The sequence below is a fragment of the Scomber scombrus genome, chromosome 2 (genome assembly GCF_963691925.1).
Source record: "Scomber scombrus chromosome 2, fScoSco1.1, whole genome shotgun sequence".
NCBI lineage: Eukaryota > Metazoa > Chordata > Actinopteri > Scombriformes > Scombridae > Scomber > Scomber scombrus.
The window spans coordinates 3,293,039-3,312,679 of NC_084971.1; the positions used below are offsets into that span (position 1 = coordinate 3,293,039).

General features: G+C 41.6%; 1 protein-coding gene and 1 non-coding gene across 3 annotated transcripts in view; both read right to left on the bottom strand.

The window, feature by feature from the left end:
• The window catches only part of LOC133997572 (E3 ubiquitin-protein ligase DTX4-like), a 34,288-nt gene that overhangs the window by 5,845 nt on the left and 8,802 nt on the right, over positions 1-19,641 (bottom strand). For both annotated transcript variants that reach the window (XM_062437231.1, XM_062437222.1), the window contains exons 3-4: positions 12,047-12,261; positions 10,966-11,867 (exon numbers count right to left, since the gene is read on the bottom strand). In XM_062437231.1, coding sequence (XP_062293215.1) covers positions 10,966-11,867; positions 12,047-12,261 — 1,117 coding nt within the window. The remainder of the gene's footprint in view (positions 1-10,965; positions 11,868-12,046; positions 12,262-19,641) is intronic.
• Positions 900-986, bottom strand: trnay-gua (transfer RNA tyrosine (anticodon GUA)). Its single transcript is given in 2 exon segments — positions 900-935; positions 950-986. It is a non-coding gene; the product is annotated as a tRNA-Tyr (tRNA).

The window sequence follows — 19,641 nt, forward strand, 5'->3', positions numbered from 1 at the left end:
GCTCAGGAATGGAAAAGGTAGAACTCAATGTTAAAGTTATCTTCACTTATCTTGTAGTTCATCTTCAAAAACCAAAGCAGTTTGCGAGCATGTTTTGATTTAATGACTCAATAATTACCTTTGTGAGACGAACACAGTGAGTGAGTTCAACTGTGCACTATGTATATGTATGTAAAATATGTGCAATAACAGTGTCAACTCAGGTAAATTATCATTTGACACCAATATTACTTTACATAATGTTGCTATATTTTTACTACTATTGTTTCTTGTTTTATTGTTTGTGAACTTATTATTTATTGTTCTTTTTTCTGTCTATTGATGCTTCTATTTTTTTTTCTTACTGTCCATTTGCTGCTGCAATAATGACTAATAAAGGAATATCTTATCTTCATCAGCCTGTATGGTCACTGATTAACAGTGGAGATAATAAAACTGTTGCATTGTCACTGAAAACCTGTGTAGACCAACTTTTTTCACAAAGAATTGATAAGGGAATCAATAATAATCATATTGAGCTTTACTCTCAGAGATGAATATGTATGTATTCATTTATATATCTGTACATTTAGTTTGTGTCAGTGAACCTCTGAGGTCAGGTGATAATAAAGTGCTCCATCTGACAGCTGTATGTGCCGACACAGCCGTTCAGCTGGGGTCAGTGGCAGGTTACTCCACTATAAACTACACTTATAGACCTGGAGGCTACACACACACACACACACACACACACAAACACACACATAAGTGGTGGGCTGAGTTTGTGTGGCATTATAGTCTTTGAGGGTGAAGACTGTCTTTTATGTCGTGGTTGTAAAATTGAGTGCTTAGGGGTTAGCTGCTAGAGAAACACACACACAGAGCAGCTCAGAGTCTATTTACTTGACAAAAGAAGTACCTCCTTCGAGCCGGATTTGAACCAGCGACCTAAGGATGCCTATGTGAACCACTACAGTCCTCCGCTCTACCAACTGAGCTATCGAAGGGGCTGGTGTGCAAAACGTCTCTTATCAAACACATGCAAACACAAACATTCATTCTCCAGACTACTGTGGGCAGTGTGGCAGACAGAAGGGCAGAGTGCGCTGATGATCTGTTGTTTCCTGTTGTTGGTTTAGCTTTAACAGGCTTTCTGTCTGCGTACTAAGCCGCTTTCACTTAACCCCACTCAGCCACACATGACGACCGCACTAGTCAATGACTCACTGGGATGTGTGTGTGTGTGGGTGTGTGTGTAAGTTTGCAGTAGTGTGGATAAGGGAGAGAGTATGTGTGTTAAATGAGGTGTTATTTTACTCGCCTCAGGGAGAAAAAGCTAAACAGAAAGTGTGACTAGAAGAACAGTAAACAGCAGAAATCACTGATGTAATTTGCCATTAATATAAATGTGTGATGATACCAAAACACATGTATAATTTAACTGGTATCACATCACAGGGTGAGGACACACAGCACAGATTAATTCATATAGAGTATGAGTATCTGTCACAAAGGGTTTCCTCCCCTGCCTTTAATTACAATATAATAGTAAACTAGTCCACTTTTTAGAAAGCTAAAATAATAATGATAAATCTCGACGATATATTGTCTAAGAAATAATCGCAATACACGATATTATTGTAAACTGAAGCTTTTATTTTCTAATAGATTAGACTACTGCAATGCCGTTTTAAAGGTTTTTAGGATTTAAAGATTCTTTTACTTGTTTTTAAAGCTCTAAATGGTTTTTGGGGATCAGCCTACATCACAGACTACATCGTGTTACAAACTTTCACAAGCTCTTAGATCTTCTACTGCTGGTTTTTTAATCCACATTGACCTGTCATGATAACTTCTTTATTTGGATGATATATTGTCTCAGAAATAATCGCAATAAATGATATTATTGTCATTTGAAGATCATTTTATACCACTGAAAGTTATTTACCTTGTAATTCTTCTACAGTCTCCAATCAGGACGTGCACAGTGAGGAATGGAGGACACTACTTGCTTAGCCAATGTGACATGAATAGCCTCTTATGGCGCTTTTCCACTACACAGTTCTAGCACTACTCGGCTCGACTCGACTCGGTACGGTACCAGAACAGACCTTTTCCATTACAAAAAAGTACCTACTCAACGTGGGCGGGGTCCACATAGCACGGCTCCGCGAAACTGCCGTGACTTCGTTTTATACACGACACAAAACACATAAACAATGGAGGACATTGAGGCGGTGGTGTACTCATTGCTGTATGTGGCTTTGTAGCAAGAAAATTGAGCCGTATGGCTGTAACTATGGCTGTAACTATGGCTGTAACGCTGCTGCCGGTATAAATTAGAGAATTTTTATCCTTTTCCTTTAAGAAATGACTGAAGATGATGAATTAGTTATCATCATAGTCAATAATGAATTGAATCTACTAGTTAATGGTTGAGGATATCTATAATGATGATAATATACCTCTTTCATGTTTAAATGATAATGTCTCTGCTGTGTATCTCTTGTTCTAAAAACAGGTCTATGCACCTGTTGTCTTTAGTGAATGCTGTGTACATGATTACACTGTTAATGTGGTGCTGGAAACACTGCTGTGTGTGAAACGACAGATCATTCATCCTCTCCTCTGACTAGAGTCTCTCATCCACTATGGAGCAAAAAAATCACAAATAATACAAGTCACACCTCGTAAATAAACAAGTGTACTCCTGATGAGCAACAGTTTTTCTAGTTGAACTAGATCAGCTGTGACTCCGCCCACAGTCAGTCACCTACAGAACACATCTATCTGACAGGCTGCAGGGCTAAATGTGGCTACTATCACGTCTTAATTGCATCAAATGCATGTGTAACTCATCATGTGAGCGCCCTGCTGTCGTATGCAGTCAAAGAAGTTTAAGATCTTAAACCTGTCATGGAAATGTACACACAGACACACACACACACCCTCCTCTTGCCTGTTGATGACGGAGGGGAAACACCTACGTTAGATCCGCACAGGATCAAATCAATGAGTGACGATATCTCACACACACACACACACACACACACACACACACACACACACACACACACACACACACACACACACACACGCTAATCACTTGTTGCCAGTCACTGGATCTATTAATATTTAATAGGCTGCTGCATTAGCAGGGGAGGCTTTGGAAGAGAGAGAGAGGAGTGTTGAGTCAAGTCTGATCCTGGATAAGCTTCATGTAGCTCCTTAACACACTTTCACAGCTGCCCCACTGATGTGCTGATGACACTCATACTGTCAACACTGACCCAGCCCTCGCCTCACAAGAACTTTAAAAACAAATAAATATGTATCATTTGAATTCATTGTATTGTCAGGAACAATGCAAAAGACCCTCAAACAGGTTAGAATAACATGAGACTGATGTGTTCAATGTGGGGTTTCTAGTCAAGGCTAATGTGTTAACACAGATACACTGTTAACACAATAGAAAATATCATACATTACAAACCAATAGAGCGTTGTTATATCTTTTGTTGTCCACAGCACAGAGTCAAACTGTACAGTTGGCATTGACTGTCTGGTCACACTCAGACAGAATCTAGTTTACTTTTTTTTTTTATGAGGTAGTTTGAGATTTTTCGTCTTTTTTTGGTATTTTAATGAGACAAAGTTCTTGTATTGTTGCTAATGTTTAGATAACATTGGTTTATAATGTTCATATTTATCGAGTGTATTGCTTTAGTATTGAAACGTGTCAAATGATATCCAGCACTATATAGATGGAAATGAAACTCTGTTAAAGACAAGCAACTGTTTTTTGAAAATACCTAGTTTTGATTAAAAAAGAATTCAAAGGTAAAACTTCAGTATAAGTAGAGAAGTGAACTACAACTCCCAAGTAGAATCTTGAAAAGAAACATATTGATCGCCAAGCTAAAAAACTATGTTCTGTGTGCTGCTAACAAGCCAGAAGCTATAAACCTAGTAATACATCCAGTCGGATTAAACTAAATTACTTTTTTAATTCCGGCTCAATGTTGAATGAATGTGACAATCATGGCCTTGTGCTTTGTTATGAATTTAAAGACTAAACTTTTTGAATTATCCTAAGGGTCTGATTTATGATTCTGGTTAGCTTCGTCTCCACAACAATAGCTATACTATAAAAATGACAAACATGATTGATCTGAAACGAAGTTGTAATAATAGCATCTGCTGGCCAGAAGATGAGTCTATAGTATTGTTAAATTATCCAGTGATTTTATGTTGAAGAATATTTAGAATATCAATCAAATCAAATAATAAAAAGTTGATTTTGTTCTTCCTGAAGCAGCAGCTCTTCTCACTCTGAACTCTATAATAGAGACAATAGTTTACTTCTTCGCTGTGAGATATTATTTAGCATTATACTTAACTAATTATTTTTTAATTAAGTCACACTTGGTCTTCCATACAAAATGACCAAAAAGTGGATGAAGTGTGAGGAGAGAAGCAGGAAGTGAGTGAGCTCTGATGGAAATGAGAGTAGTGAAGAAGAAAGCCCGAGATCTTTAAAAGAAGGAATCACATCCCTGCCTTTTGGGGGGGGGGGGGGGGGGGGGCTTTATGGGCCTCAAGTCTCTTGACCCCCTGCGACCCCAAACCCCACCCTCCCCTCCCCTCCGCCTTCTTCCCACCAGATCACACACTCCCTCCACTTTGTCTCCCTCCATCCCTCGGCTCCTACTATTCCCCCGAGTCCAGACGGACATCAGCTGGACTGATTTAGACACCAGACAATAACACAATCCCACACATTCTCACACACATATTGTGTCACACACACACACACACACACACACACACACACACACACACACACACACACACACACACACACACACACACACACACACACACACACACAAAGCTGCACCCACAGTCTCATACACACAGAAAATGTTTCCAACATGCAACAACCTATGACGTTGAAGGAGAAGAATTCCTCCTCTGATGAAGTGAAAATAATTCAATTTGACATAAAACAAACTATATTTTGATTTTAAGCTGAGCTGGTATTTTATGCTGTCAATTAAGAATAAAGAGAGAAATACATTTGTTGAATAAATGATTGGCTTGGTTGAACTGGATGAACAAAAGCTTCAGGAGTGTTATTGGATGTTCAGAATTATTAGCTATGGAATTATCTAAAGGTATTTTTTTGGCATCTTGGGAAGCAGATTTAACCATTTTAAGAGCTGAGGGAAACATAAAGAGAAAGTAGCACACAGTCATGGATGCAACAGACTGTCTGAAGGGAATCAGACAGCAGACGAGCACAGACCATTGTTTGGTCTAACTGTCGTTGCTCCTTGAGGTTCATTAGCATGTCTTCCACAGACGTTCTTTGTCTATTATAATATAAAACCTTAAATAATTTAATAACAGCACGATGCAACTTGTATTTTTTTGAATTGTTTAAAATCAGCACATAACCTTTATTTACACATACTATTCTGTGAGTGGCATGTAGAGATGTAACAATATAAAATGTGATCTTACATTGAGATAAAAACAGATGATTCAACTGTGGTGAATTTCTATTATCAGGATAATTGTGAATATCCTCCTACCTCACTAACATACAGTCAGATTGATTTCCTGATTTATTTTGAATTGCCATTCACCACCAGGGGGAGCCTGCATCTTTCGTTGTGATTTGTCACCATAGCTGCAGGCTGGTAATGTGGATGTTTGGATATCAGGTTGATCAGGTTTTTTTTTATTTATAGGCTTTTCTTATTTATTTATAATGGGTGATAGTAGATTGAAGCTTCATTTTGATTATGTTTTTAAATCTGATTTCTGTCTGTTTTTAAAATTGTATTTATTTGGGGGTTTTTTTGCTTCTATATTCTCGTGTTGTTTTGATTTATTTTTGGCTTTGATTTGTTTGAAAGGTTTTTTTACATATAAAAAAAGATGCTCACAGTGATCTTTCTTACATAAACATAAGGTGACGTGATTTCAGTATGTTTGAAGCATAGTTTAATGATTACTGGGATAATATTGTTCATCACTATTATTTCGGCCTGGATAATTATAACATGACATTTTTCAGCATGTGAAAAAACAAAAGTGACTAGCATGGGTTGGTATGTAATAGTCACATATTATGGCACTGAGTCAATAAGCTGTTGACTGGAGATGTGACTGTGTACTGGTTTGACTGATAAACTGTAGTGAAGCATTCTGATAGTATCAGTACTGTGATCAGAGCAACACTGAGAATCATAGACCCAGGCTTCTTGTCTGTTTAGCTCAGGTCATGACTTGCTGTGCTAACATTGGGTATCTGAACCTACTGGAGTGAAGCTAATTTAACGGTGTTGTGTTGTTCAGTGAGAGAGAGAGAAAGAGACAGAGAGAGAGAGAGAGAGAGAGAGAGAGAGAGAGAGAGAGAGAGAGAGAGAGAGAGAGAGAGAGAGAGAGAGAGCATTTTACATGTCTGATGTCATTTGATTGTCAGGCATGTGTCACAGCTGATATGTGTGTGTGCTTTCTTCATTCTTCTTCAAACACTCAAGGAAATCCCTTTAATTCAAGGTTTCATTCTGCGGGTTTTCTCTCAATGTGTGAAATAACAACAGATAAGACTTTCCTCCCTGTGTGTGTTCACAGCCCCCCCCTACAGGCTGCATGCAATTAAAATGAGACTCCAGTGAGCTGAATAGTGCAACCTGTTGTTGAAGTAAACAGGTGTCAACACACATCAGAGAGAGCTCTCACTGTCTGTTTCTGCTCTGCTCTGACTGTATTTGGATTTTACTCTTTCGTTCCCCCCCCCCCCCTCCTCTTCCTGCCTCATTTGGGAGAGAGAGATGGAGAGAGTGAGAGTGAGAGAGAGAGAGAGGGAGAGAGAGAGAGAGAGAGAGAGAGAGAGAGAGGAGAGAGAGCGAGAGAGAGAAGGGGGGAGAGAGAGAGAGAGAGAGAGGGAGGGAGAGGGAGAGGGAGAGGGAGAGGGAGAGGGAGAGGGAGAGGGAGAGGGAGAGGGAGAGGGAGAGAGAGAGAGCACACACTCTTCACTGCATCTCCTGTTAGGATCGTCAATATTTACTTTTACTGTGTGTGAGAGAGAAGGACAATGTGTGTGTGTGTGTGTGTGCAGTTGTCAAATACCTTCACAGCCAGCCAACACTATGTATTGGTGTGTGTGTGTGTGTGTGTGTGTGTGTGTGTGTGTGTGTGTGTGTGTGTGTGTGTGTGTCACCTCTCATCTCTCTGGCCTGATTTCTTGCACCACTGTGTGATCGATCTTTGACAGTTTGCTGACTTGTTTCTTTGTCTTGTAACCCCCCCTCATTCCCATTAGCCCCTTGTCTCAGGCACTGTCTGAGTCTCAGACTGTCTACACACACACAGACACACACACACACACGCAGACATTTTGCACAGCTACCCTTATTAGGACATTGCGCTGACTTCCATTCATTCATGCGTTGTGGAGAGCCACATCCAAACATTAACTTTAACCTTAACCTAACCTCAAATCACACCTTACCCCAAACCTTAACCAGGACCTCAGTAATGATGTTTCGCCTCATTGGGACCAGACTGTTGTCTCCATGACGACTACTGCTCGATATAAAGTCTGTGTAAAGCAGGAAAAGCCCTCAAGAGATAACAAAAACACACATGTATATTTTATGTGTATATGTGTGTGTGTGTGTGTGTGTGTGTGTATATACATATATATCTTCACACCCCTCCCCTCCTCATAATTAACATTGTCTGGGGGAAACAACAATGCTGACTGGACCAGTACCATTGTCTTACTGGCCCCCCCTCCCCATAATGAATATGCTCATAGCTCAGCACAGCCATCTATCTGAGAGAGCATTCCACCACATGACCCCCACCCCCTAAAAAAAAACCCCCACCTCCAGCACTGCAGTGAGGGGAAGCATCTTTATAAAGTGGCAGAGTTTCATGTAAAACAGGCTACTGAAAGAAGTCAAAACAAGAGTGAAGAGAAGAAAGAGAGAGAGAGAAATAGAGAGGAGGAGAGCAGAGAAACAGGAAAGAGGCGAGAGAGAGAGAGAGGGGGATGGAGAGGAGAGAGTAGAGAAAGAGGAGAGAAACTAGCCGAGGCTCACAGCATTGTGCTGCTAATGTGGCCCAGGCTTGGGTAAATCCAACAAAGGTTACTGTGGAGACCAACAATGAGGTCTGAGGGGCCCAGACTGCTGAGACGCGACAGGAGAGGAGGAGGAGAGGAGGCAGGGAAGGAGGGCAGGGGAGGAGGGGTAGGGAACTGTGTGTGTGTGTGTGTGTGTGTGTGTGTGTGTGTGTGTGTGTGTGTGTGTGTGTGTGTGTGTGTGTGGTGTTACAAAAAAAAAAAAATCTACATCTCAAAACCATCTGACCTCGCTTTCAGTTGGAAAGTGATTATCTGCAAAAATTCAATTTTTTTGTTTTTTCGGGTGCTCAACTGAAAGTAAAAAAGGCGTCACTTCCTGTTGCTTTTTCGCATGTTACACACAAACACACGCACACACACACACACACCTGGGGAAGCTTTCACGACAACATGGAAAGTTTGAAATGTAGCTTTTCTTTCCGGTTCTGATTGAAATCATCAGTGTGTGTGAGTCAATGCATGGTGGTACTGTGAAGAACTGTGAAGCTGCAAACAACAAGTGCAAATAATTCAAACTCCTGACTGAATACAAACTGACCCACTAACACAGAAATCTACTGAAATAAGAACAAAGGGGATAACAGCAACATGTCAGCTTGTTAATATTGGATGTTTTCTCGTAGGGAGGCGGCAGGGAACAGGTAGATGGACAGACTCATAAGAAACAGAAGAAAGTGATGGGGAGAGGAAGGAGAGGGGAAAGAGGCAGAGAGGGTTTAGACTGAGAGGAGAGAGGAGAGTGAGTTAGTTAGTTATCTCTATCTCACACTGGGGCTGACTGAACTGAAACATTCTCATAATTTTCTGATACATCTGATTCAATTTGTTCTTCTATGAGCCTGCTTCATCTCTACTAGGTCTGGGTATCGTTTTAAAAAATGACGCTACCAGTACCAATCCAAGTACCCTTAAAGTGATACTAACACCAACTGAGTGCTTCATTTGATACCCATTCTACGTTTAGTGTACTTGCTTTCATCCGGTGTAACAGGCGTGTAGTGTAGCCACACTTTAGAGCGTTGAGGTGGAATCATGACATCTTCACCACGACTTCAACACAACAGATGGGTTGTAGCTGCTGTGGCAGTGGGCCAATCACATGCCGCGTTAAATCAACGTTTGTGTTTATTGGCTGTGAGCGAGTCCATACAAATAGTCATATTTTCTTAGCTCTGGGTACAAAAAGGATGGATGGCAGGTATCATTTGACAGGAATGGTTTTGATACTACTTGGTGTCTATTTACTTCTGTTGATACAAAGGTGGAGTGAAAAGTCGGTTGCTATGGAGAGAGGGGAGATGTGATGCAATTGTTGTTCACATGAAAAGTTACAGAAATATATGTGTCAGTGATGTGAAAAGAGAACTAGAGTTAAAAGTTAAACCATGGCTGCTTTCTGACCTGCGTACAGCTGGCCAATCACAATGAGAAGAGAGCGTGAATATGGAAAGCTTCAGAAAAGGCTTACACAGAACCCCCCCCCCCCTCTAATCCAATGTCAGAAACACGTATAGGTGGGGGTTTAAAGCTACTCAACAAGAACTTCTGGCCAGTTAACCCCTTAATGTTCAAGTATACCTGAAGCTCAAGACCAAAGGAACGTTGAGCACAATCTGTCAATTATTGTCTTGATTAATGGATTAGTCTATAATATTGACTGGTGTATAAAATGTAAGAAAAAGGTGAAAAATGGAAATCATTGTTTCCTAAAGCTTCAAATATTTTGTTTTCTATAGAGGACAAAAGACAGCAAAAAATATGTAATATATTTTAAAAGCTGGAATGATCATGTAAGACTCAAAGCAATGAATCAATTGATCAGAATGTGGTGTTCATGTTGTATTTATTCATGTTGTTTTTATAGATGCACCTGCAGTGTGTGCGCTACATTTTAAAGTATATATTAATAGTGTCTGTGTGTTGATCATGTGTTGTGTGTGTTATGTGGAAAGCAGAGTAGCAGCTCACACACTGCTGTATGTATCAAACAGCTTTAGAGAGGGAGGTGCTGCTGACCCATGGCCTTCACACAGTCCCTCCCTCCTCCTCCTCCTCCTCCTCCTCCTCCCCCTCCTCTGCTCCACACATGCCACTTCACAGATGTTCCAAACACAGAAGGCTCTGCTGACTTCTGACACACACCGACAGCACGCTCACACACACACGCACGCACGCACGCGCACACACACACACAAAGACAATTCCTCCATAGGAATCTAAGTATACAGATACAAGGTCGGTTTAACATTTTTACATAGCGACTTTGGCCTTGCTTTCATTTTTTTCATGAAGATTCTTTGTATCTTTGTTACTTATCATGAAATTAAATTCGTGTTTCACATTTTAAGGTCGACACAATTCATTCCAATCTAATTAAATCATATTGATACTAAACAGGAAACCCCTAAATACAATCAGAACTACCAACTAACAGAAACTGAGAGTGAGAGTCACATTTCTCACCACACACTCTACCAACGAGCCTGACACCTGCTGATGAGACTCCAGAGTGTCGCGTGTCGGGTATGTGTGTGAGTGTGTGAGTGCGTCTACATTATTAGCGCTGCGTGTCCGGGCGTGTGTGTTTGCGAGAGAGTTTTTTGCGTGTGTGTACATGCAGGTGGGCTACATGTGTAAATGTCAGTGTGTTGTTGTGTGTAAGTCAGTGCGTGTCTGAACAGATAAGTGTTTGCTTCATGCTGTGGGAAAATATGCAGGAACTGATACAATTTGGATACTGTAATGATAATATGAGATGCGTAACGGTATGTAACGAATAATAACTGTGTGAAAAAGTCTGTGTGTGTGTGTGTGTGTCTCACCCTGAGGCTATGAGTGCTCTGGATTGGGCCATGGCGATCCTCTGTAACGCCGGTCTGCTCAGCCCGGCTAAGCTCGATCTCTGCGGCAACGGGGCGTGGCACATGGTCGTCGCGGACGACGGCGTGCGCTGCGGCTTCATCACCAGCGTCGACGGCGACGGCACGGGAGACGGGGGCGTGGTCACGTTGTTGGAGGGCGTGACTAACGTAGCGGTCGGCACCGATTCGTTGGCTGAGGTCGAGGATGAGGATGAGAGCTTGGCCGGGAGGGACGGAGGGAGATGGGGGTTCAGGTTGGGGTTGTTGGATGACGACGGCGGCTGCGGGGGCGGCAGGGAAGGGGGAGGCGGCCTGTTGGAAGACAAGGAGATGCCCAGGGTGGAGGTGCCCGCGGTGAGGGCGGCCAGCGACTGGGCGAACAGCTGGGCGTTCCTCCTCGGGGAGGCGATGTTTCTGGAGATGGCGAGGCCGTGCGGCAGCGTCTGGTAGTAGTTGGAGTTGGAGTTGGAGTTCTGCTGCTGTCCCCGTCCTAGGGTGGCTGATTTCGATGGGCTCAGGGGTTTGGAGGGGAGGGGCCCAGAGTTCCTGGGTCGCTGCATTGTTAACGAACGCCTGCTTAGAGTCTGAATCCCAACCCCTGCTCCGCCTGTGTTTGTTTTCACGCTGAGGACCAGCATGCATTGCTGGCAGGAGCAAGGCTGGCCCAGTCCGGTAGCTGTTGGGCCCCCATTGGGGTAAACGGAGCTGCTGATTCCCATGCTGGCCCCTGATACCCCGACACCCAGCAGGGCTCCTGTTAGCCCTCCTCCTCCTTTCTGAAAAGGGAGAGGCCCGGACACTAGAGGGTGCGCCATGTCAGCACGCCTCTGAATCCTTCGACACCTCTGGCTCTGTTTGTTCACCTACAGGAAGACAAAGAGAGCAGCCCATCACTCTTCTGACCACTGAGGACATTTAGAAAAACTCCGACGCCTGTTTTACATGATTCAAAGCTAAATATCACCTGTTCGGTAAAAGAGTTAAAGTTAATGTGAGAATTTTTCACACATAAATCTAAAAGAATTCAAGTTTTCCAACACACCTGTGTCATGTTCTGATAGTCAATGAGGTAGCAGAAGCCGAGCGGTGTGAGGTCGAGGCAGGGCTGCTGGCGGCTGTGGGCGCTCTCGATGGCGATGGCCACCTCCATGTCGTAGGGCGTCCACGAGCCGGCGTCGTTCTCCCACTCCCACTGCCAACCCTGCCCAGGAGCCGAGGTTGGGTCATAGAAGGTCCTCCGCACCGGACGGATGGTTCCTGAAAGACAAAAAAAAACAATAAAAGACATGAAGCGCATCAGCACTGAATTAAAGACACAAAGCCAATAACTAGATGCAAGACTTGCATAAGAAGATAAACATTACTATTAAAAAATATTAAAATAATGGTTGGCAGCTGTGTGATGTTGTGACCTACAGGTGGCACTTAACCTACTTTGCCATTTAAGTCAAACCGATATTCTCATAACTGTGTTTTCAGTTTCAATTCATTATTTCACTGAATAAAGCGCTGCTAAAAAAAAACTACAACAACAAAAAAAACACAACTGAATATATCAGAACAATATCTCTCTGTTTCTTAGTTGGATGGAGGGTTGGAATGAGGGTCCCTAAACCGACCAACCAGAAACTACCTTTGTCTCTAGGGGTAACGAGCTATTCAGGCAATGCCAGGACAAGGAGGGGAAAGTGTGTGTGTGTGTGTGTGTGTGAGAGAGAGAAAGAAAGCAGCAAAAAGGGGGTGATATTGGCAGAGTGATATGGGCACACAGACATCAAAAGAGAGGGGTTCAATACACAGGGCTGTATTTGTTTGGACTGGATGGAGAGAGAGTGAGATATGACCCCCCCCCCCCCCCCACCCTACCCGTAGTATTTGTTATGTCTATAGTTTTACAGAAATATCTAAAAACTCCTAAAAAGTTCCTCACATGCCAGGAGATCTCTTTGAGGGATGGAGGATGTGTAAGACAAGACAAAAAGACCCTTCACTCTGTGTTTAATCATCTTGAATGAATCCAGCTTGGCAGGAGCGTCTGACCCTCTGATTACCATGTGAAATGTCATCTCTGTCTTGTTTCTATCACTGACAGATGAACAGCAGGCTGAGGCCGAGGTAGCTGCTGGGACTGATGAAGCTCCACATGATGGGACAATTAGTCGAAAATCAGCGAGGTAACGTGACGTGATCGTTTTACTTCTTCAAGGTTTGAAACAGCGTCCCGATTGTGTCTTATCTTTTCACATTGACATAAAAACTTGTTTCAAAATGAATAAATTCCACTTTTATCACATGTACACACACTAAGAATTAGGGCTGAAACGATGACTCAAATTATTCGAATAATTTGATTACAAAAATTATCGAGGCAATTTTTCTTGAATCGATTGTTCGTTTAATTAATTTCACTCGTTTATTTGACCTGCTCTGCTTGTGTTTTACACGGATGGTTATTACTGACGCACATCGCGTCACTCGCTATGTCGCGGAGCAGTTTACTAGAGAGTGAAAACTACAAAGTGTGTGTGGCATCTAGTCGGGGGCGACAAGGGGCGCATGGGCGCACACATACACACACCAAAAACGATCAGTGTTTTATCGCTTATTTGCATTATAACGTCACCGTGTGGATCATCAACCTATTGTTCTAGTTAGTGAACTAACAGCTTCTACCTGCAGAAGTAAGAGGTGGGGAGAGAGGAGCAGTAGGCTGACCTCAGGCCTCTACACTGAAAGCCTGAGGTAGGAGGAGCGGGGGAATTTAGTGCACTTAATTTGTATGGTAGCCTAATGATGCAAAAATTTAAATCAGTCACACTAAAAGTAAGTAAATTCATATATTTGTTTCAGAAGGCACTGAAGTTAAATGCAGTAAATGCAATAAATAGGTTTAGTTTTGATTTTAAAAAGGAATGTCCAGGTATAAAGCCCCTAATGAATGTTCATTTTCAGAGACAGTTATTTAATAAGGCAAAATCATTTATTAGATTACTCAATTAATCGATGAAATAATCGATAGAATAATTGATTTAAAAAAGAATCGATAGCTACAGCCCTACTAAGAATAGTTTGAAGGTTTTAGTAGAGGGGATGATTGTTCAAAAATTCCCTGATTGCATTACTAAGTAGATTTCATGCACAGTGTGTCTGCTGGTACATAAACTCTGCTAAACCATTTTTGTTAATAAGTTATTATCAATCGGAAGCTGATGTGATATTCAGATGTAAATACATATTGATTTTAATCTGTGGAGAGGTATAATAAAGATGTCCACTCCACGAGGACAAAACCACATGGGCTGCTCTTTCATAACCTCTCCACTGTGCTAATAATAAAAGGAAATAATCTGCAGCTTTATTGATCCCTGCGGGGATATTCTCTTTGTGCATGTTTGAATACAGGAAGAGTCATTGTGGGAAAGGGAGTTGTGTCAAACAGCATCTGTGTATTATGTGTATTATGTGTGTAGCAGTTTTATCAGTGCTCTGTGCTGGACTCCCTCAGTCAGTTCAAGGTCTTACCACAATGAGGACAACCTGCCTTTGTCTCTGAACACAGCGTCAATACCTGGGGTCAGCTTTTGATGCCTTCATACTCTGCCTCAGATGTGTGTGTGTGTGTGTGTGTGTGTGTGTTTGTGTGTGTGTGTGTGTGTTTATTATCAAGACTTGTTGGTTAATTTTGCAGTTAGCAAACAAACAAGTAACAGCTTTCAGTTTGAAAAGCATGATTCATCTAATTCTATGTGAATTAAAGTCACAATTTGAAGCTGTTAAGAAAATGTATTTAAGATGTGATTATACCTAGCTAGTGCTTTTTCATTTTAGCACATATAAGATAAAAAGCTACCCTTAAGCTAATTTGCAAGCTTGTTAGCTTATTAAGCTAAATTATGAGCTCCGGTTAGAGACATGTAGATTCCACAGTTAGTTATTTAACCATAATTTCATATTTCTTTCATAAAACAATATATTACAAACACGTCTGGTAACCTGAGGAAATATAATTTGGGAGAGGAGCAGGCTTGTGAGGATATCTAACATGCTAGCTAATGTAGCTAGCTAGAAGCAAACCTAGTCCTGGTCCCACAGTTAGCCTATCATTTAGTCATAATTTCAGATTTCTCTAGCAAAACAAGAACATTACAAAAGTATAGAGTCATATAAAATAGGTCAATTGGGACAAAGGAAGGCTTGTGAGAACACCTGACATGTTGGCTAATGTCGCTAACTGGAAGCAAGCATAGCTTAGAGTTCCGGTCCCACCGTTAGCCTGTTAATTAGTCATAATTTTATATTTCGTACACAAAACAAGACACACAACATGTTCGCTAATGTAGCTAGCTAGAAGCAAGCCTAACAGTTAGCCTGTTATTTAGTCATCATTTCAGATTTCTTTCACAAAACAAGAATATTACAAAAATATATGGTAACTTGTGGAAAAATAAGTAAATTGGGACAAGCTGGCTAGTGAGGGCACCCGACATGTTCACTAATGTAGCTAGCCAGCAGTAAGCATACCTAAGCTATCTTCCATTAGCCCCAGTTATTTACTTTACTTTACTGTCCTCAGTGCAGTGAGTGCAGAGCACAAGGTGTGGATGTGTGTGTGTGTGTAACTGTGTTCATGTGGGTAATATAGGTATGCTAAGGCATGTCCCGTGTCTACAAATGAACCAGCTCTTATCAGATAAAGGAGGCGTTGCTAGCTGTGACGGTTGTAGCTGTAGGAGTGTGCGCTTGCTGTGTTGTGTGACACAGGGGAAAAAAACAGTGAGGGAGAAAAAGGCTGAGTCGTGCTTCACTCTCTCTGAGCACCACACCCCTTCTACATTTTCTCTTGTGTCAAGAGACGGATCAGCACGTGGCCCGCTGCTTCTTTCACATGTCAGTCACAGTTGGAATCAAGTGCAGCGTGTCTGGGTGTGTCTGCTGGATTTGTACATGTAAGAGTCAGACTGTGTGTGTGTGTGTGTGTGTGTGTTAGTGTGCATGTGAGACAGCACGGTTTTAATACAGTGTGAAGGACTTCATTGGAAGTCATTTATCATCTGTCTGGTGTGTCAAATGTCCTTGTTATCTTTTATCCAAGTGAGTCAACCTCAACCTGTTTTTCTTACTCAAGTTTTAGTTTTCTAAGGGTCGATTTCCTGGACAGGGATTAAGTCTAGTCCAAGACTGGAGTTGTTTCTCAATGGATATTTCCACAGAATCTTATCTTTAGTCTAGGACTAGTCTTAATCTCTGTCTGAGAAACTGGACCTGAAAGTCTGGGCACTTTAATCTCTCGTTTTTCAAGTTTTTATATACCAAACTATTTTAGTGTAGTTTTAGTCAATGAAAACTTCCCAAATACATGTTACATTGACACACACACACACACACATACACACACACACACACACACACCAGCCTCCTGTGTGAGGGTGGTAAAGTAAAGGGGGAAAAAGTAAAACAGACCAAAAACACACCTCATACACGCACACCGCAGCATTCCTTATATAGGAGGACCGACTTAATCAATTTTCAACAAAAACATGATATCAAGTAATAGCATTCAGATACATAAACCATAAAAAAACCCTCCTCCCCCACAGTCCAAACAGCCCCCCTCTATACACCAGACCTTCTTAAAACCCCTTCCCATCCTCCACCACACTGTAATAAGCATATTACAGCTCCCCTTCAACAGTAACACCGGCTCAGCTGCCCCACAATCCTTCACTTTATTCCTCCTTGTGTTAGCCCAAACAGAAAGTTCATCAACACACTTTGTTTTACACAGCAGTGTTCCACAGGTCCCTGAACATACAACCCCCACAAAAAAGATCAACAACCCCCATTTTCCCACATAGCAGATTCAACAGAGCGAGAACAGGTGACGCACGGTTACACTCAGCGAACACGTGAAACAGTCTCAGGTAAACGACGCATTCTTATCTGTTATGTGAAAGAGAGAAGAATACTGCCATCCAATAAACAGGATATTTATAGTCAGATATACGAAATGAAATAGATTTTAGTGAGGATTTTATTTTTTAAACTCAATTTTAGTCTCCTTTCGTCAACAATATTAAATGTTGAGATAGTACAGTTTAATCAGTTTAATGATGTTGCTGCCGTCTTAGCTGGTTGAATAACATATTTAATCATAGTATGTCCTGAGGATCATGAAGGATGGAGAGTGATGTGTGTGTGTGAGAGAGAGAGAGAGAGAGAGAGAGAGAGAGAGAGAGAGAGAGAGAGAGAGAGAGGACAAAGAGGACTGAGGCAGGTGGAGAAAGAGAGCAGCCATCTGGTCTTTATTGTTCTCACTACTCCTGACTGACCCCTCCCTGTGCACACACACACACACACACACACACACACACACACACACACACACACACACACACACACACACACACACAAACACACACACACACACATTTATACATATACATACCCACACACACACACACACACAAGGCTGTAGACTGACCAGCAGGCGAGCACATGTTAGGGTCGGGACACACACAGATAGAAAGATCTCTCACGTCTCTTCTAACTGTGAACATCAGTGACTCAGTGGGAACACTGAGCATTAAGGATGAGACAGCACTTTGTCTTCCTCTTTGTTCACTTCTAATGAAGACACAATACTTGCGCAGAATGAACCACATTCACACAGGTGTTTGACCACTATGGTGGCATTTTAAATGATGACATGTTGTTAAGCATAAACTAGTCTTATGTAGGTAGACATGAACCTCTTCCACTAGATCTTTTTTCAAGTACTGTATCTAAAAATTAAAAAAAAAAGTGAAGGGAGCTTTGTAAGCTTTAAATCAGATCCTTACCGACATATCGGACAACCGTTATTATCAGCCGATATTGGCCAATCACAGATTTATCGGTATCGGTGCTCATGATGTCCGATATGTGCCGATATTTTTTAAGATATATTGGCTGCATTTTATGTATTTGATGATGTTTCTTAATTCAGGTAGGGCTGGGCAATAAAATCAATATTATATCGATATTGTGATATTTTATAGATATTGTCTTTGATTTTGAACATTGTAATATGGTGATATGGAATAAGTGTCTTTTCCTGCTTTTAAAGGCTTCATTACAGTAAAAATGTTCTGAGCTTAACAGACTAGAACAGACAGTTCTATTATCTGCCTTTATCCACTTAGTCATTATATCCACATTACTGATGATTATTAATCACAAAACTTCAAATATTCCTTATTAAGCACTGCTTGTCAATATTGTCAAAATATCAATATCGAGGTATTTGGTCAAAAATATTGTGATATTTGATTCTGCGAAGTGTCAAATTTCAGTTATGAATTATAGCGGTGTAGGTAGAGGCACTTTACAGGCTTCTACTCCACACGCACACACAATTATCTAGAGCCTTCCCTGTCCATCTGACTCTCTTCAATCATCCACACATGCAAAGCAGAACTTGCTATGACCTAATGCCTTTGTGATTTTGGATGCACCGGAGGAGTGACCAGATTCTCCTCGCCGTCTCACAGTCACGTTTCTTTGCTCCTGAGACTCGTCCCAGTTTGAACCCACAACCCCAGGATTTGTGTCCTAACCTGAACCGGGCCCGAGGCGAGCCGAGCTAAAATTACTGCGATTTTCCTGAACGATAACTTGAAACGCTTCTCTGAAATATTCCTAGATGCCGCGGCTACGGCTCCTCCGTGCGCTGCCGTAGCAGAAGGATGAGGTAATGGTGGATGGTTGAAGAAATGATAAATCTAGTATCTCTGTCAAGATACTAAATCTGAGCTGAAACTGGCACCCGTGAAAAGGTCACGGAGACAAATCTGCGGTTACTTACGAGTCAATTCAAGTGAATGATTCTAAAAAGGGAGAACTGATACTGAGATTAAAAGAGTGAAACGGAGGACAGAAAAGCTGAATCGAGTGGCGGTGGAATTGTTTTTCTCAAAATGTGAAGAGAAAATGAGTGGGAGCAGGAGTTAAAAGAAGAAGTGGAAATGTGTGATAAGAGTTTAGAGAACAGAGGGAGAGAGAGAGAGAACGAGAGAGAGAGAAAGATAAAGGAAGAGATCAGAAATGATGTTGTCTGTGATTCGAGGTCAGGCTGACCTCGAATCACAGACAAAACCTTTCAGCGCTTATTTCCTGTTATCAGCGTCTTTCACACACATGCACACACACACACACACACGCACGCACACGCACACACACTTCTTCTTGTTTGTCTCCTTCTTTTTTATTTGTTTATCTCAGTTTTTCTCCCTCCTGCCTGATGCCATCTGTTCATTCACTGCCACGTTCTCTTCTCTTCTTTTCACTTTGTCTTTTTTTTTTTTTTTTACTAACACTACATCGATATATTTAAACATGTCTGTTCCTGTTGTTTTTTTTTCTCCTCTCCGTAAACAGAAACCCTCAAATCTGGATTTTTTTTTTGTCAGCTTGTTTACGGCTTCGTTTCGATCTGACTGTCAGGATGACTTCTGAACATTTTTGAAGAAAAAGAAAAAAAAAGAAAAAATCTAAATTTTCACCCAAATACTGTTGAGTACTTTGACAGGCATATCTGCGGTTGGAGAAACAGATGACAAATCAGAGTAGGTACATCATCCTCCTACATCCATCATGTAG